Source organism: Amblyomma mixtum, chromosome 2 (genome assembly GCF_055824585.1).
Source record: "Amblyomma mixtum isolate Tamu chromosome 2, ASM5582458v1, whole genome shotgun sequence".
In the NCBI taxonomy this organism is placed as follows: domain Eukaryota; kingdom Metazoa; phylum Arthropoda; class Arachnida; order Ixodida; family Ixodidae; genus Amblyomma; species Amblyomma mixtum.
Genome location: NC_143013.1, coordinates 250142054 through 250161742, shown reverse-complemented (window position 1 = coordinate 250161742; position 19689 = coordinate 250142054). Strand labels below are relative to the sequence as shown.

At 45.7% G+C, this 19689-nt stretch overlaps 1 protein-coding gene and 1 long non-coding RNA gene across 3 annotated transcripts in view; both read left to right on the top strand.

The window, feature by feature from the left end:
* The first annotated feature begins 571 nt into the window (after window positions 1-571).
* On the top strand, window positions 572-13523 carry LOC149363473 (neuferricin-like). 2 transcript variants are annotated; one of them, XR_016289082.1, is made up of 5 exons: window positions 572-938; window positions 1052-1192; window positions 3331-3502; window positions 11215-12359; window positions 12395-13523. XR_016289082.1 is itself a non-coding variant. In XM_089573488.1 (4 exons), exons 1-4 carry the CDS (start codon window positions 608-610, stop codon window positions 11486-11488), a joined length of 918 nt encoding a protein of 305 aa, XP_089429614.1. In that variant the 5' UTR covers window positions 572-607; the 3' UTR covers window positions 11489-13523. The 2 variants fall into 2 exon arrangements, 1 of the variants encoding a protein (XP_089429614.1); XM_089573488.1 differs by having other exon boundaries at window positions 11215-13523.
* A 68-nt stretch (window positions 13524-13591) lies between these two features.
* The window catches only part of LOC149363470 (uncharacterized), a 36475-nt gene continuing 30377 nt past the window's right edge, over window positions 13592-19689 (top strand). Inside the window, exon 1 of the long non-coding RNA XR_016289081.1 lies at window positions 13592-13895. This is a non-coding gene — a long non-coding RNA (uncharacterized LOC149363470). The remainder of the gene's footprint in view (window positions 13896-19689) is intronic.

The window sequence follows — 19689 nt, the reverse complement described above, 5'->3', positions numbered from 1 at the left end:
CCTCAAAACTAAGTTTTGGAAGGTAAAAATATGCATCCGTTTAGAGGCAACAGCGCACGTGTAGTAGGCTGGTATTCATCTTGTCGCTTCATCATATGCTTGCTCCCTCAGCTGCTGATTCCGGCTTCATTATTCATGACACGAAAACAGCGCAAACTACACAAAGGGCGCAGAAAGGCGAGACGAGACACAGGTGCTGACTAACAACTGAAATTTTATTGCTCTGACACATCGGTTAATATACACAAGGTATCAAAAACAACAAGAAGGATAAGACATGAAATAGACAATCGCAGCAGGAAACAAGCAGGGAATCATGAATGCCGAGCTGACGCAAGGAAACGAAATTCTCTATGCGTCGAAATTCCGTATGCGTCCAAAGCATACGGACGCCAGTCCGATCTTTCCGTATCATTCCTCATCATTCCTGATAAAGAAATCTACACGTGCAAGGCGGCTTTTCCTACAACCTACAACCGACGCCTCCCGCTTTGCGGCACGCATGACCACATGACCACGCCACCGCGTGAAGTTAGTACAAGTTTAGCTGGCTTGGCGAGCACGCGCTTCTCGGGCGGCAACGTTGTGCCATTCCTGCCGTGCGAAAATGGCGGCGAAACTAAAGTTTGTTTCCGCGCTCCTTGTCGCGTTTGCCGCGGTCGCTTTCGTGTATTTCGAGCCTATTCCGCACGAAAAGTACCTCGGTCTGGTACGGAAGATCCACAGCGAGCTGCTGAGGTCGGCGAGATATGTGGACAGTTTCTTTTGCCGCCGATCGAAGGTAACCGCCAAGGGAGTGTTCACCGCGGAAGAGCTAGCAAGGTACGATGGCAGCAGCGGATGCCTCGGGCTTTATACGGCTGTGCTGGGAAGCGTTTACGACGTCTCTGAACGCGCTGATCTCTACAGGCCCGGAGGCTACATGTCGCACTTCGCCGGTAAGTGCACTTCCGCGTGCTGATGCGTCGCGCAGTACTCTTTTTTTTTTGGGAATGTGATCACTTCCTGGTGCGGGATCACGACTAATATCGTATTCGGCGTTTGTTTTCAGGCCGAGACGCATCGAGGGCCTACGTAGAGGATGAAATCACCGAAGAAGTCCTGACGGACGATCTCAGTGGCTTGTCGGATTTAGACCTGCTGATATTAAAGGATTGGGTGGATGCTTACGAATGGGACTACACCTTTGTCGGTACGGTGAAAGGAACCATGTTTTTCGCCATGTCGAGTCTCGTTTATGTCTTGGAAAGAAAAAAAATTGAGCTTATAGTTTTAATTTTTAGGCAGGTGAAGGAGGAAGGGGAGCCCGGCAAAAGTTTGTTTACGCTCGTGTCTGCACAAGGGGGCGTGGCGTGAATTCCTTTCATGTAGCGTCGCTGATGTAGCTACGTGTGAAAAGTTTTCGTACTTAGTGCAGAGTTAGTTGCCGTTATGGAAACTTTTGTGGAAGCTTTTCAGTGTGCCTCGACTTGAGCGTAACTCTCGTGTACAGTGCACAGAGGAGCTGTGTGATGCTGTCAAGACGAACGGCGCACATACTTAGACGTTGTTCGAGACTAGCTTTTAGAATAAGAAAATGGCCCAAATTTAAGTCAAGAGTTGCATTCATTCTCCTGTTCTGTTTGCGGAGCTAAGTCAGTGGATGGATGGATGGATGGATAGGAGCGCCCCCTTTGAAACGGGGTGGTGGCAATTGCCACCATGCTCAGCTTTTCTTTCTTTCTTTTTTTTGTTTACTGTGTTGGCAATTCTCATTAAGATTCGCCATCACCTTTACCTACGGTTTCCTACAATTCTAACCTTATGCCACATCTCTGCTTTTCAGCCACCAATCGGTAGATGTTATCGTTTAGCTGTTGTAACTGAAGCTTGTTGTGGCAGGATTTGACCCTTTCAAACATTGTGTACTGTACACAGTTGTGTTCTTCGCGAACTCAGCTTTTCCTGTGTGTGTGCTATGTCTAGTGACGAATCTATATTTTATGATGAATTGAACACTGTCCATATTGCAACTGGGACATTTTTTATATTTCAGTGTGTGTTAAATGGATCAAGAAAGCCTGCATAAGATAGCATAGTTCGGCAACAGTTCTGTAGTGCCTAGGATAAGTATCAGCAACACAATGCTGGCAACATAAACAGTTAAAAATTTTACCATTACGTTTCTTTTTCTGCACCACCTGTTTTATATTTTAGTGACTCAAACATATCAAGACAAGAGCAAAGACACAGCAGCACTACACAGGCGCTGACTATCAACAGAAATACAAGAAAATCATTCCTTGTCTTTTTGCCTCCTGTTTGTTAGCGGTGTTAAAATATAAGTGTAGACCACCTTGCCCAGATTTTTGTTCACCTATTTCGTTCCTTTTCATTAAAGAACGAATAATGATCAATCAATATCCAACAAATGTTCTGTTATTCATATGCCAGAACATTTAGATGAGGTGGGTGCTGTCGGAATAAGTAGCACGAGAATGATAAAAAATAAAGGGAACTGTGATTTGAAGTTACTGTTTGCAAGTCTTGTCAACAAAAATTGCCAGTTCAATTATACACACTCCTTATTTTGTAGACTCTGCTACAGGGACATTTGAGGCACTAGTAAATCAGTTGACTGAAGTTATGTGTGAATATTTCCAGCCTTTGCTATAAAACATTGAGGCTGTGACTTGGTTGTAAAGCTACAGAAAAACCTTGATACCATTGCGGTCGTCTCTCCTCAGTTTTAATGTGGAGTGTTTGAAGCGAAGGGTATCACAGTCATTCCATGCGTTACATATTTCAGTGTGACATTCTGAAACCATTTCAATAAAGACATTTCTTGTCAAACTATTAGCTTATGCCAGCCCTTTTTCTTTTGGAACTTTGAGAATCCTTAATGGGACACTAAAGGAGAATACAAGTCTGTAGAGAGCCGGCGCGGTGGCTCAGTGGTTATGGCACTCGGCTGCTGGCCCGAAAGATGCGGGTTCGATCCCTGCCGCGGCGGTCGAATTTCGATGGAGGCAGAGGCCCGTGTACTGTGCAATGTCAGCGCACACTAAAGAACCCCAGGTGGTCGAAATTTCCGGAGCCCTTCACTATGGTGTCCCTCATAGCCTGAGTTGCTTTGGGACGTTAAACCCCCATGAACCGAACAAGTCTGTAAAAAATAGAAGCATTGTAGACAATTGTTTTGTGCATCTAAAGCTATGATTGCATGCTTGACTTTGTATGCATTCATTCGACCTTTGCTGTGTGGTGCATCTAGGCAGGCTAAAATTTCTTGCTGACTGCTAAAAAGCAGCTTTGAATTTGAGGTTTGATCATCGCTGCTTCTTTCAACAGGCTATCTGTCAGGTCGGTTCTACACCAATGACGGCGAGCCAACTGACGAGCTGCGGGCAGTCTGGGAAGGCATAGAGAGGATCAACAAGTGGGGCTTCTTGTCTGTGTTCCCTCCCTGCAACTCTGAGTGGACTCCGCTAGACGGCACCAGCCTGTGGTGCAGCGAAAGCAGGTGAGACCTGTTTGGCAGTCTTCCTGTCCGAGCTGCGCAGCTGTAGTGGTTTTACAAGAGTTGTGCCGTCGCCATTTTGGTGCAACGTTTTCGTACAGTTAATGTGAAAAGAAACACAACAGTGTGCCCGGAGGACAGGCTTGAATTCTAAATTTCTACAAACACTTGTATTCGAAACTGAGACACATGTATGATGAATGTTTGGCAAGTCTTGTCTCCTGGGCATCAACTTTTTATTAAGTGATTATGGAATTGAAGCTGGTTACCTTTGTATAAAATTTTCGAATGTTCTCATTTCCAATAGTGCAGCACTTACCATTAGCAAGGTACATATGCTGCTAGTATATACTAGTCTGCATGATGTGGGATTGGAATGGCTGTTTTTCTTAAGCGTAACTCTCACTTGAGGAGCGCAGGTGAGGTGTGCAATGCTGTTCCGACGATGCAGATTGTTTCTCAAACCTGCTAGTCCAGACCTCATGCCACTGAAACTTGTGTTCTTGAAAAGAAAAAAAAATTTGATGGGATGAGATTCTCACGCATTAAAGAGATGACTTGAGCAGTGCGCCGTATGTGTTGTCTTAAAATGCCACCCTCATTCTTTTACAGTGGCACACAGAGTGTGGCTTACTGGTGACGATAGTGGAGTGTCACTTCTGGAAAATATATAAAAAAGTGGCATGTGGCAAGGAAAGAGCGTATTCTAAACTTCAGTCATAATTAAACTGTGCGGGAAAACAGGACAGACGAAAGAAACGACGCGCAACATGAGCGCTGTTCGACAATAATTCAGTACAAACTTGGCCAAATCGCAGCCTTATCTAAACTTCAGTTTTAATTGTAACATTTTTCAAATCATCACATAGGAAAAGGGTACAATCCAGGAAGCAGAATTTAACACCTCTCATTAAATGATAAATGTGCATGAACATTCAAACAGGCCATGCAGACACCGTATTGTGGTTGGGAATCGTATTTACTTCATGGCCAAGCATAAGGATGGAGTATGCACACATTTCTGATTAAAGCTTGCATTTGCTGTTGCCCAAGTTTGTTCTTGTTCTAGCCCTATAATTTTCTGCAGTGAAAAGTTTTTAGGAAAGTTCATGAATTCAGAGCAAAGAATCCACAATATTTCGTGAGAATTAAGCCTCCCACACATTAATGCATGCAGTCACTTCTTACCGTGCTGCTTCGTGTGTTGCGCTACACAGTTCTGCACTCGTTCGCCCCTCTCCACCCTTCATGGCTCTTTCTCTGGCTTCTCTTCTTCCTCAATGGCCCATGCAGCTTTCTTGCCATGTTTGCAGCAACTCTTTCTCGGCACTTCGTCTCAGGGTCGTCCAGAAATTGGGTCTTCCCCGCAGCTTATGAGCTTGATGTGTGAGCTCGCTGTATAGGCATAGCAAAGAACAGCGGAAAAAAAAAATTCGCATTCAAAATATAGTGCGGTGCTTTAAGAGATGATTTAATGGTAAACTCGCATTATACTCATGCAAATAGAGCAATACAGTAAAACCTCATTACAAGAGACACTAAAGGGACCCGGGAAAGATGTCTCTTATAGCCAAGGTCTCTTGTAACCAAAAATTCTAAACACTGAGGAGTTGGACTAGGTAATTCATCCGCATTGAATACATTGTCGGGGCTGTAACCGTGAAGCAGCTGAAGCGAAAGTTCACAATCTCTCGATGAGGACATGCAGTCTGTGATGTGGCAATTTCGGTGCAGCCAGACAGTAATCGCAACTGTGATGTATGACATGAGTCGAGGCAAGGGAATGAAAAGTGCATCGCATACGAGTTGGTACAATGTCGGCCGCATTGCATGAGCGTATCTGGGTTGTGTCTCTTCTAAATAGTGAAGAATTGACTCTAGGGACCCAAAAAAAGTTGTCCTTAGTAACCGATTGTCTCTTGTAACCATGTCTCTTGTATGCGATGCTGTTAACATGGCAAATCTAGGGAAACCAATCAAACCACTTTCAAATGTCTCTTATAACCAAGTGTCTCTTGTTACCATGAATGAGATTTTACTGTATTACTTTCAAGAGGTGCCAGTATCTCAACTCTTCCTATACAAGCATGTTGAGCGCATTGCTGACAGGGCCACAGCGCTTGCCTTACTTGAGTGGATGTTAAAGCAAGCATGTCAAGGCACCAGCAGAACTTTGTTGATTACCGGATTCTACCTTTCAGGAGCGTTCAGACAATTAACTTCGCAGATTTCTATCATTCTATCATACTACTGATGTCCAGAAACACAGTGCATCAAAAAAAAAAAAAAAGAGAGAATGTAGCTATTAACACACAATTCTGCGAAAGATCCTGAAATTTGCGATTTCTAAGTTATTCACGGAAGACTAGGGTTAGTGTAATAATACAGCTCCGTTGAAGAAAGCAACTTGCCTCCTCGCAGTCTGCAGTGCAATTCCTGATAACTGTCACACTGTCGCATCTTGCCTTCAGTGTTATTGTGGTATTCACTTATTCTGTCATTCAAGCAGCACCTTGTGTGCCGAAGTTAATGGTTGCTCCAGGAAAGAAGTATCTGGTAAACAGCATTTTCTTTTGCAGTTGAAAGTTTATGTTGGGAATTATGTTTAACCCTTTGAAGGTTTTTGCCGTATATGTACGGCGGCAGTTTTCTGTCCCGCAAGGTCTTTGCCGTACGGGTACGGTTTCGATCTTCCGTTTGAAATTTTGCGCCAAAAGAACAATGCGTGCTCACTGGGGGGTGCTGCCACCTCTTAGGACTTACAAGAAGTGTTTGAATATTGTGCTGCCTTCTTGCGGAGATAAGCAGAACTTATGTCTAGCTTTAGCGCGGCGGCACAGACTGCGGCAACACCCCTTTTGTAGTTTTGGTTTCGCCGCGTGATCGCAACGGAGTCGCGTGAAATTTGAGTTTTCTTTTTGTCAGCACTATCTTGCAGGGGCTGCCGAAGTTGATTTCTATCTTTATTGGCGCTACTCTTAGCTTGCTTATCACCGTTGCTCGCGAGGTATTCTCGCCCTCTGTGGCAACGCGCCTACGCGGTTTCAATTCCGCCGCGGGATCGCAACGGAGTCGCGCAAAACGTGTTTTCTCTTTGTGGGCACTGTTTTGCAGAGGCGGCGAAAGTTGATTTTTATCTTTATTGGTGCTGCTCTTAGCTTGCTTATCACTGTTGCTATTCTATTCTATTGAACATTTTCCAGTTGTGAGTGATGCTGTCACCAAAGTACTGTTCCTAATTTTTTTTTGCTATTTATTCTCGATTATATACATTTTGTAGATTCAAGATCCGCAATAAAGTAATTTGACCACCTGGGAAAGTTTTCTTCAAAATAATTCGACCCTCAAAGGGTTAAAGAGCCTCACGAAAGTTTCAAGAAGACAGCAAAAAGGCTTGAGCAGACCGTACACTGACAGTTGCTATTTATCCAGACAACAAGGTGCTTCTATACATTTGATGAGCATGCACAGACCAGAGCACAAGTCAAATCTATTTTATCAAGCTGTGCCACACGTGCATTATCGCTGGTAGTTTATTAGTTTGACTCTCCAATCTGGCCTGGTATCTTGCCTTGCTTAGTGCAAGTCTTTATGCGGGCCTTGCTTTGAGGCAATAACAGTCCTAGCCTCAGCGCGAGACAAAAGTGGAAATGAGATAAGCGAAGCTTATGAAATACTTGAAACAGGTGATGACAAATGTGCAAGTACCGCTTCTGTGACTGTGGAGGAGGTGATAATAGGGGAACGTCAGTAACACACACATGCAGCTGTACAGCTCGATAAAATATGATTTGATTGTGTACATTGGTCTGGGCATGCGAATCAACTGTATACAACCACCTGGTTGTCTAAATAAACGGCAGTTGTAAGTGTGCACTGTTTTGGTGGTTTTGTTGATGTCCCTAAAAAGGGGCCGCACGACGCAAATCAAGAATGTGGTTTTTATTCTTTGTATGCATAGCATGGTGCATTCTGATGCCTGGACTCCCAAAGATATTGTGGATTGCAGGCATGCATCGGGCAGCCCTCGTTGTTGTTTTAGTCAGCCCTGCCCTCTCTGTGTCATTTACGCAGAATAACACCGTCAGAATGTGTGACTCTGGTAAGGCAACAATCGATGCAAGCTTCTGCTGCGTGTGTGCTAGGTCTGATTGGATGTGCCCAATCTCCGGCATTAGGCTAGTGACAAGAGCGAGTGAAGCGCTTTTTTGTTTCTGGTCATCTTATTTTGAATTTGCCGAGTGGAATTATTTGCGTTTGCATTTTTGCTTCAATTGCAGTTATTCTTTTTGCAGTGGTGTTTGGAATGCATGAGGAATCCCTTTATCCAAAATAATCTTAGGTGATAAAAACTTTGCAGGGCCCTTTAACCACTGTGTAGTGTCTTGGTGGTAGCGTGCTAATCGAACACCTTGTACAACCAACTAGCCCTTATTTCTGCTTTGCTTCTGCGGATATTGTCTTCTATTCCTTCTTTGGATGCCTTATGGTACCTGGGCCTCTGACAAATTCTTGTTGTCTCGAATTGGTGACGCTTCCCTGACTGCTGAACGGGAACACTTCCGCGTGCAGGTTTGTACAAGTAAACAGGTCAAAGAAAGCAAAACGAAGCCGTATTTATACTTTTAAGGAAAGGAGCCAATAAAAACGAAAGCACCAAAAAAACACACTCAGCGCACAACACTACAGATAAAAGGAAAGTGTTCACCAGATACAGAGCGTCCCAGGTGAAGCCGGAATGCCTTGCAGACAGCAAGGACGCGGGTTGATGACTTGGGATGCGTCGCTGGCGTTGTGTGGAAGGAAGCAGTGGTAGAGAGCCAGGTGGTAAGGAGCGGAGATGAACACGGGAAGACGCTGATGAACTCCCATCAGCCGACCCAAGAACTTGGCAGCAGCAGCAAAACCGTAGCCAGGTCCCATCGACGGCGTCCCGAAACACCGTAGGCTTAAGCAGGCTATCCAAGGAAGCCTCGGTAGCACGAATCCTCAATCCATCGGCTGCCACCTTCAAACTTGAGAGGGATGCAATAGGCTTGCGTCGGTGTACCAAGGGAAGTCCCCAGCAGCACGGACCCAATGTTCGATGGCTGCCACCTCCATGCTTGAATGCCGCCGCGGTGGCTCAGTGGTTATGGTGGTCGGCTGCTCACCCGAAAGACGCGGGTTCGATCCCGGCCGCGGCGGCTAGAATTTCTTCGGAGGAGAAATTCTGGAGGCCCGTGTACTGTGCGATGTCAGTGCACGTTAAAGAACCCCAGGTGGTCGAAATTTCCAGAGCCCTCCACTACGGCGCTCTCATAGCCTTAGTCGCTTTGGGACGTTAAACCCCATAAACCAAACCAAACCATCCATGCTTGAATGACCAGACTTCCGCTGCGGTGTCTTCCTTCACACCTCGGTTTTCTGACATGTCAGCTCTCTGCTCCTCGTGCCGCCGTGCTCTTGGTTGTTGTCGCCTCACACACACCAGTCGCACATGCAGGAGCGCCACGCTGGGCTGGCACGCGCGGTGCTCCGCTGTCCGCCGCACCACTGTCGACATGCCGCGTTCCAAAAATCCCTCGACGGTTTGGTGTGCACATCACACTTGTCCACTTCAGCTTATCATCAATGTGCCAATAGCTGATTACAAATTGACACAAAATTTTTGTTATGTATTGCTGGTCACAACTGTGCCACGACACGACACAGAGAAACATCAGAGCTGATGCGAGCGTTCAGTAGCATGCAGACAACAGATCGGATTTGGGTCTGAGTGTACGCATGAAGCCCCCAACACACTGCCCTGCCTTTCAGACCCCCTCCCCTGACATTTCCAATTGGGCTGCCACAACTGATCTTGTTTCTTTTTTGGACAGACCCTATATATATGCATGTTCTCTCGAGAAAAGTAGAGTAAATAGATTAGACTCCCTTTAAGACGAACTTGCAGGGACAGTGAAAATTTGTCTTATCTGAAGATTATCTTATCGGAAGTGCTTTCCTGCCCTCCCTCCCACACACCAAAAAATGTAAGCATGCTAGGTGTGTCCAAATACATGCTACATGAAAGCAGTGAACAAAATGACCTTGCAGTGAGAAGATAACTGAAAATAGAAAATTTATTGCGCTATGCATGAAGTGAGCTGACGAGTGAGCACATGAAACAAGCGCCTGTCATTCTTCTCGTTAACAGCATTGTCTGGGGTCTTTTTTTTTTGCCACCTCTTTCTTCTGCAGTGACTGCTATTTGTGTTCTTCTGCCCTTTGCTTTCCCTCTGGCTTGGAGCACTGCAAAGATTCCCAGCTGGCTAGCCGTGCATCTTGCTCTTATCTCGCTCCTGGTGCAGTGTAGCATTACCAGCTCTATAATCAGATGCACCACATGCTTTTCCACCTGCCACAAGCAATTTGCACGTGGTAGCATGATAATGTTACCGTGATGACATTGATAACTTGTGTTGTGACGCCATGTCTATTCAAACCTCTCAATGAGCAGGTGCATTCCATGTACAGTCTTTGTCAAAAGTTTAGAGCCCAGGGGGTTTGCTTCTAAGCCTTGCAGTGGGACTCCTGTAACATTCATGGTAGTCCTACCCATTAGAGGAAGCAGGAGCAGAAATCTTAAGTGCTGGTGATGCATTACAAACCAGACAGTGTGCTTCAGAAGCAAACCCCCTGGGCTCCAAACTTTTGACAAAGGCAGGACTGATGTCTACACGAAGATGTTCGTAACTGTGGTGGTTCACCGTGCCCGTCAGAGAAAACAGCAATGGGCCCATTAGCTATGACACCTTTATATGTCACTGCGCATCAAAACCCAAACCGCGAGGAGTGTGTACAGAGGCAGGCGGGGCTCGTACGGAACACGACGACATTCAAGTCAATGGCCCAATGCCTGCGCGGCCACAAATGTCCCGTGCCACTCACGATTCGAAGTGGGCCCGAGGACACGGCAGAATCGCTGGTCCGGGCGCTGGTCTGCCCGGCGACACTGGTCAGTGGTCGCCCAAGCGAGGCGGTGGTCACGAAGGCGTCGAACCGATGTCGACGCGTCGTTGAAGGATGGCACAGGCGAGATGGCGGCCCGAAGCCATCACATCACTGCGGCACAGCCCACTCACACACACGGGTCTCCGGAGCCGACCCAGCCACAACCACGGCGTTCGAACACTCTCACACGCACTCCACACCGTCATCTTCGCCGTGCCGGCCGATGCAGCTGCGCCACCACCACAGTAACCTCTCCACAACATAGCTCTTCCTGTGTTCTCTTCAGTCCCCAAGCACTAGCTTTCATGGATTTCAAATGACTAGAAACTTGGAAAAAGACCGGAGCAACCTGCATGAGCGGTGTCAACAATGAATAAGTGGGATTGGACCGTTGTTGTGCCTCCACAGCTTGCATTTGAAATCCACCTTGCATTTGAAATCCACCTTGCGTTTGAAATCCACCTTGCGTTTGAAATCCACCTTGCGTTTGAAATCCACCTTGCGTTTGAAATCCACCTTGCGTTTGAAATCCACCTTGCGTTTGAAATCCACCTTGCGTTTGAAATCCACCTTGCGTTTGAAATCCACCTTGCGTTTGAAATCCACCTTGCGTTTGAAATCCACCTTGCGTTTGAAATCCACCTTGCGTTTGAAATCCACCTTGCGTTTGAAATCCACCTTGCGTTTGAAATCCACAATCCAGGCATGTAATCGCAGTAAATTTCCTTTTTTTTTTTCAGTGGTGGAGTGAAACGTAGCTGGGCCGGAGTGCCGCGCGAGTACTCTTTGCCCGGCGCTGAATATTCTGTCCGGTGTGTGTGCGTCCGCCCGACGGGACCGCCTTCCAACCACCCCAAGGGGGCGTCGCACAAGAACCGTGGTGACCTGGACGACCCCCACCTCAAGGAGTACCCTGGCTGCCCTCCCACGTCCGACACCTGCAAGGTGCCGGACTCGCAGCGAGGTGTGCTGCGAAGAGGGGATGACGACGGCAGGGGAATTTTCTCTCAGTGACTTCTTCTCTCAGCACAGTTGCGTCTCTCTTTCTTGCTCTGGTGCCATATGTGCAAAACGTGCGTTGGCAGTAACGGGGCATTACTTCTAGCAGCTGTGGAGTGGGAAAAAAAGAAGACCAGTTTTTGTGTTGAAGACCTTTTTGTCCTCGGATTACACTTTCGAGTGTTCAAGGGCACAAGGCAGTGCTAGTCAGTATACTTATCTGGTGTCATTAATCCATGTGTCCTTTTAAAGTAATGACTAAACCATGTGTAAGAATTCCTAGCATGTCAGCGGGACAAAAGTGTGCTTGAACAGAGTGGCTTCATTCTAGTCGTTTGCAGTGTGTTGTATGTTGTATTGCTCACTGCCACAGGACGCGTACCGCTGCAGTAAACCTAGGAGAACTTCACTGGGAAGGCTTCTCAGCAACCCTGTGATGCTGAACCTTACTCTGATAGTGCAGAAGCACTTACCGCTAATGTAGCAGGCCACTTTAGTGCAATGTAGAGCTTTAAGCCTTTATGGAACATAATTTTACTGTGTGCTTCAGAGTATTAAAACCCGAGTGACTCATTACCTTATTATATGGTGCATAGCTCCCTTGAATGTTACTTAAAAATGTAGTCGGCCTTCCAGAAAAGATGCGCCATTCATTTTTTTTTAAGGGCAAGAGTGCAATAAATTTTTTCAATTTTTAGTGTGTTTACCCCTAAAGTTACCTGTGTACTTACCTTCCCTATTGTGGCAGACACTCGCTGTAAGCTGCGGGCATGAAAGCGGTTCGATTTTGAATGGTATGACGGCAGCAAAGAGCGCCACAGCAGATGTGCTTTTGATCGGTGCAACGTGGGATCAGAGACCGTTTTTACGAAGCACTTCTTCCCAGGTCAGAAGGTTATGCATTGAAAAACTTCTTCCCAGACAAAGTTGAGCGCCAGGACAGGAGGTTATGCATTGAAAGACCGGTGAAAAATGTTATCAGTAGCTGAATGTTTTGCTTGTATTGCCTGTTACATGTGCAACTATGGCGTAGTTTTGGAGGGGTTTCTTAGAATCGAAGTATGGCAGCCATTGTTTGTTGTTTCTGGTTGTTGGGTGCACCTCGGAGTGTGCTGTAAGTAGCACGCTACGTTATCTAGTTTCGGGATGTTTGCATAGTTAAAACTTGTAAAGTTCAAGGAACTTGCAAAGAAATTGTATGCGATGCCAGTTACCCTTATTGGTTGTTCAGTTTGGAATATACCATCAGTGCTCATGAATATACCATCAGCCTTGCATGAGGTTCCTAAAAAGGCTGCTTTGTTTAGTAAATTCTGCTTTGATTTACTCTTGATTTACTGCATTTATTTACTCTTTGAGCTGCTTTAATTTTCTGGTCGCAGCTAAAAAGGGACGTGGCAAGAAGGTGATATGCTGCATCAAATATTGCTTTTCAAGACATCAGAATTTTTCTCTTACTATTTATTGCTGTGTATGCTTGGATCTTCATTGTGCCTTCTTTGTAGATGGTTATGTAGCTTTCAGACAACTTCATTTATATGCTTCGCAGTAGAAGGGAAAATAACAGAGCAAAAAGCGTTTGGCTTGTTAGTGACGTTACCGGTGTGGTGAAGACAAGCCAGAGTTGTCGGATAGGCTTAATTTCAATGTGGGTCTAGCGGACAAATATATGCAACAAACCCAGTGGACTGCATCTGAAAATGGATTGGCTTAGTCGTGTCAGGAGTACCGTGAAGTGTTTGTTCCCATGTCCTTGAGACACAGTCAACCGCAATGTTAAGTGAACAATATGCTCAGACGGGCACCTAATTGTTGGAATGTCTTCAGGTGTCTGGGTCTGGAATGTGCCCGTGAATTTTTAGTCTTTCATTTCACATACCTCTGGCTTTGAAAGCAGGAATTTTGACCCTAAATTTAGTGTACTGCACGTTATTCTCAAAGCATTATAATGATGAACTACTTCTTGAATCTGATCTCACTTTTACAATTTTCACGTGGTGTGTGCGGAACAGGGCTTTTTACTGCCAGTTTTGGTGCGTGTGTGCTGATTGAAAACAAATAATGCATTGTTTGTTTGTTTTTTGTTTGTTTGTTTGTATATTTATTTATTTATTTATTTATTTATTTATTTATACATACTGCAGCGCAATTATATGCGCTATGGCAGGAGTGGGAAAAACACAAAATGCAAGGTAACAAAATGCAGCTTGCATTGGCATTTTGGGCTTTGTGGAATATTTGATCATGTTGGTTGTCTAACTGTAACTAGGTGTGAAACCTATAGGCTCGTGTAATTTATGTTATGTGGCATGGAAAGGCCTGTAACTCGAGTGAGATTTAAATGCTTATCGATGCCGTGGGCAGAATGTGTTTGTACTTCCTTACATGAAGGAAAGGAAGGAGCAAATGCCTATATACCTAGGTGTCTGAAATATCAGAGGCTGATTAAAGATAGGAATAGCTGCTGCTAATAGTGTTCTCATGAAACACTAGTATGTTAGTTGCATGGTGGCTGCTCTCTGCTGCTGTGTACCATCCGTAGTGCAATCACAGATTTTACACCGCTTTACACCGCTTGATACCAGTGATACACCGCTTTAGTGCTAGTACTTGACAGGCTTAACTGGAGCATGGATGTTGAATAGCATCCTCAGAAAAGGAACTTAAAAATTTTTTTGCTGCTTTGTAAAGTTGTTCACACTGTGTTTGACTTCGTGTTGTGGCTGCAATAATACTACGCTTGTTTCTTGTTCTGTACCTGTAATGTTTTGCGAATGTTTTATTAAAATTGATGTGTGTTCTTACTTCGTGCAAATATCTTTCGTTTAATTTTATTCTATATTCAGGCGTAAATGGTCACTTTTGAGACATCGTTCCAACTGTTTTTGGCATGCATACCTGAGAGCTGAGGCTATTTCTTAGTGGCTACTTTCAGACGGATTCTGCCTTCATGCAATTTCTTCCTTCTTTTTGAGGGATGTGCGCTTTTTTACTGTGGTTTTTCAGTTGCTTGTGTGTTTGTTTACCAGGAATACTGTGCGGTCTATGGCACTGTTGTGCTCTAGTTTAGTTCATTTATTGAAGGTTGAAGCCCATGCATATTCTAGGAGTATTGCAGCAGCTATCTCGTGGTATCCTGATGCTATTTCAAAAGCATCACATTGTCTGTGCTGAATTCTTATTTCATTTTTCATAGCCTGCAGCTGCAACATTACTGCAGTGTCTTTTCCTTGCATTCTTATGACTGCGTTCTTGGTTGTTTTTTTTTCAGCTGACGTTAAATGAGGAGTATTGGACTGCTTGTCTACGTGTGCTCTTACCTGTTAGCACTGAGACTTTCTTTTTTTTTGGTGAAACTCTTTTCAAAACAAGATTCTTTTTGCACATGGTGTCATAGAGCACTGTACGTGAATTTCACATTTAATTTCTAATATTTGCAGCAGAATTAACTAGGGGTGTGCGAATATTCGAGAATTTTGAATAATCGATCGAATAGCACGGTATTCGATATTCACTTCGAACCGAATTCTCGGTATTCGAAATTTCGAAGTATTCGTCCGGTGCGAATAGTGTTACTGGCACGCTTGCCCGCTTGCTTTATGTGGTTTCGGTTCCGAGTATTGCCGCATAGATGGCTTTTTTTTTTATCGCGCTTTCAACGCTCGGGGGTCAGTCAATACGCAAATTACGATCAGGTCGGGGTGCGAACCCAGGGACAAACGAAAGAAAAGTGAGGGCGACGCGCCCTTGCAGAAGATCCTGCGTTCTGGCCGTCTTCGAACCTCCGCACTAAGGCTGCCATAAGCCGCGTCGCTGCCACCGTGTCGAGGCAGACGCAATGAAGGAAGAACACAGCCGACAGTCGTCTAAGCTTCAAAACAAGAAACCTCAGTTTGTTGTTGTTGTTGTTGTTGTTGTTGTTGCAACTGAGGGTAGGATGAAAAGGAAATGGCACGGGCCTGCCAACAGGCTCCAGCCGAGCCACCACCGCTGCCACGTGCAGATAGAGGAGAGTTAAAAGATCACAGGACAGAAATAAAGGAAAGAAAAGAGGTGCGTCGCAGCAACAACCGCGTCCGCCGAAGCGGACGCTGGCTGAAAAAACAGATAAGCAGTCAAAGCCGCGATTTGTCACCCCCTCAGTTTGTCAGCGAACCCTTTATATACTCTGGCTGGCGGTGACGTTATCGATTGATTGTAAAACATTTTCTTCACCGGAAAGAGCTTGGTAAGAGGTCGCGTTAAGTGGTCGAGAGTACGCAGCCCTCGACGACTTTGTCAGCCCACTCCACCACCAAAACTTGCGTTCTGGGGTTAGAGCTAGCCAGCACGGTCTCCCACCGCTCGAGAGAAGGAGCTGTAACTAGATCACCCGGAGGTGGCTCTATTTTGCAGTCCCACAGGATGTGATCGTAGGTAGCACGTTGGCCACAGTGTTTGCAGTTTGGGTTGTAAAGATCTGGATAAATGTGCGCGAGGAGTGATGGGGTGCGTATTGATCTCGTCTGTAGACGACGCCACGTAACCTCTTGTTCTTTAGTAAGTCTTTTGTCTGGAGGGGGGAAAATTCTCCTCTCTAGTTTAAAATGATTGGTGAGATCATGATATGTGATCATGGAGTCCTTCGTGAAATTCAGGGAGCCAGACTCATCCACTGCCCGGTCGACGAAACCTCGGGCTTTATTGTGGGCTGCCTCGTTCCCCGGATTCCCCGAATGGGCTGGGACCCATATCAATTCGGAATAATTTCGTGAGAATTTGGTTGCGTTAAGGATTCTAAGGGAGGTGTTTGTAATTCGCCCTTTTGCAAAATTATTGATACCCATTTTGGAATCGCTGAGGATGATGCTCTCTTGGGTATGCGCTAGGGCGAGGGCTATAGCCGCCTCTTCTGCCGTTTCAGAGGATTTCGTTTTGAGTGTTGCCGAGACGATGTGGTCACCATTCTCGTTCACAGCCACAATTGCAAAGGCAATGCAATGCAATATTTGTATTCTGCCGCATCTACATAAAGTGTACCAGCGCACTGTTTGTATTTATTATGTAAGGCTTTGGCTCTTGCTTGTCTTCTACCCTCATGGTGTAAGGGGTGCATGTTTATGGGGAGTGGTTTGATTAGTAGGGCCGTCCTATAGTCGCGGGTTAAGTCTACTTTAGCATCTTTATTCGTAGGTTGAAAGTTAATTCAGAGCCTGGTAAGAATACTCCTGCCAGTTCTGGAATTGGCTAATCTCGCTGTTTGAGCCATTAAATGGACTTCTTTCAGTTCATTGTAGATGTTGTGTATTCCTAACCTCATAAGCCTTTCGGTTGAGGCATTTAGTGGGAGTTCTAACGCAGCCTTATAGGCCTGCCATATCATGCTATCCAATTTGTCCATTTCTGCTTTCGCAAATTTGAGATAAGGGGTGGCATAGAGTATCCTGCTTAGCGCAAAGGCCTGCACTAGTCGGCATAAATCTCTTTCCCTCACCCCTTGTCTGCGATTAGCTATCGCGCCGTCGCTTCTACCGTGCGTTTTAGCTTAGTGAATGTGTCAGTATTCTTTCCATTTGTTTGTAAATACAACCCCAGTATTCTCATGGTTTGTACCTCTTTGACAGATCGTCCATTAACATAGACGTTTATTTGCGGGGCGGGGGGAGTTGTGGTACGCCTACCTCTTTGTTTACGACGGATCACGCAGAGTTCAGATTTTTGCTCAGAACAAGTGAAGCCGGATTCCCATGCGCATGCCTCAATGATGTCCACTGCTGCTTGGAATGTGTCTTCTATGTAGCCTTCGCATCCTTTGGTTACCCAAAGTGTGATGTCATCTGCATAGAACGTGTGATGTAGGTCTTGTATTTGTGCCAGTTTGGGGGGAATTTTGATGAGGGAGAGGTTAAAAAGGAAAGGGGACAGGACGGAGCCCTGTGGCGTTCCTTTACTTCCTAGTGTGATTGGGGCAGACTCTATTGTTCCGACCGTTATCACTGCTGTTTTGTTAGTGAGGAAGGATCGGATGTAGTTGTACGTCCTTTCTCCGGGGTTGATTTCTGACAAGTTTGTCAAAATGGCTTTGTGGGTGACGTCGTCGAAAGCTTTAACAAGGTCTAAACCCAATATTGCTTTCGTTCCTGTTCCCTCGTCAGCTTCAATTATGTCCTTGTTAAGCTGCAAGAGTATGTCCTGGGTAGACAGTTGGGCCCTGAATGCTAACATTGTTTCAGGTAGGAGGTTCATGTCCTCCGCATAGTTTTGGAGCCTGTTGAGCATGACATGCTCCATGAGTTTGCCTAGGCATGATGTTAATGAAATTGGGCGTAGATTCTCAGTGCTGAGTTTCTTACCTGCTTTAGGAATAAAGGTGATTTTCGCGTGTTTCCACTCTTGTGGTATGTTGCCTGCATGCCAGTATTTGTTCGTAAGGTCTCTAACCGCCGCGATCGACGTTGCGTCTAAGTTCCTGAGAGTCTTATTTGTTACTTTGTCTGGTCCTGCCGCAGATGTTGTCCGCAGTTTTCCAATTGCGTACCAGACCTCTGCGCCTGTGATGTCTGCGTCTAAATTTGGATTAGGAGTCCCCCGGTAGTCTGGTTGTGTGGTACCATCATCAGTGTTTAGATAACGTTCTGCTAGCTCTTTGATTAGGTCTTCAGTTGTACCCTCATATTTATGTATGAGTCTGTACAGCTGACTTTGTTGCACGGGACGTGTTTGTTCTGGGTCGAGCAGGTGTCTTAGAAGATGCCATGTCTTCTTATTTCCGAGCTGTCCATTGACGCTTTCACATATTTGGTTCCATTGTTGTGTTTGGAGAGTAAGTGTATGTTCCTCGATTCGCCTCTCGATTTCAGCTATCTTTTTGTGGAGTCGCTTGTTGTGTTTTTGCTTCTTCCAGCGTTTTTGGAGGCCTTTTTGTGCCTGCCACAGGTGTAAGAGTTTTGAGTCTGCAATCTGCTTCTCCTTCTCAACTGGCACAACGCTAGTGGAGCTGACATCCTCATTCAGGGAGATAACCCAGTCGCTAAGGTTAGAGATCTCCTTTGGAGCTGTTTTGTTGCGAAATTCCCTAAACTTGTCCCAGTCCGTGGTTCGTATTTTTTTAGCTTTGTTTTTTAGTTTTGTCGTGGGGAAGGTGATGCTAAGGATGAAGTGATCACTACCAAGATTTTGTCCGGTGTTGACCCACTTAGCGTCCTTGACGTTTTTAGAGAGGGATAAGTCTGGAGATGTGTCTACACATACACTGTTACCCATGCGTGTGTGGTCGCTCTTGTTGTTTAGCGTTGTGAGCCCTAGTGACTGTATGATTTGCCAGAGCAGGTTCCCTTTCCGAGTTGCTTTGGTATATCCCCATGCTGGGTGTTGAGCATTGAAGTCTCCCACAATTATTAGTTGAGCTCTAGCAGCCAGCTTTATTGTGTTTATCAACAAGTGTGGGAGTCCATTGCCTTTGTTTCTTGGCGGGTTGTATACATTAAGGATGGAGAGATTTGAGTCTCCTTTTTGCCTTGGTACTATTTCAAGTACATGTGTAATCTTCTTCCGAATCATTTATAAAATGTTGAAGTGCGGGGATATTTCTATGCACCAGCGTGGCTGTGAAGGAGCCGGCTGCATTACTAGTGTCATAATGAGGTGGCAGATATGCTTTATAGCCTGGCAGTGTAGCCCTGCCGCTAGCTTCTTGCAATGCAATCATGTGTGGGTTTGTAGCAGACGGTGCTTGTTGGATGTGGAGCTGCAAGTGGGCCCGCTTGCGGCGGAAGCCTCTGCAGTTCCATTGCCAAATTTCAAATTTTTGGCGTGGTGCCATGTTGGGTTATAGATGGTTGTGGCGTCGTGGACAGATCCAAGATGGGGGGTAGGCGGGCCTCGATAGTTGTAAGCCTATCCATTATTTGCTGCATGCAGGTGGCTATTTGGGATACCTGTCCCTCTAGTGTTGCAAAGCGAATATCTATCTCTGCAAATTTGGTGGTAACGAGGCCTTGGAAGGTTGCTTGTTCTGTTGATATAGCGCTAGTTCTCTCTGACAGAGTGTTGATGTCTGCCCTGAGTTTGGTAGGCGCTTTCGACGGCTGCGGGGTGTCTGCTTCCGAAGCCTCGGCCTTTCTTTTGGATTCCTCACCTTCTTTTGTAGGAAGTGGTCTCTTTGTTGCTATTCTGGCGTCTGTGTCCGTCGCGTTATGGGCCGAAGCCTGGGACGCAGTGGGTGGCGTTTTAGCCGC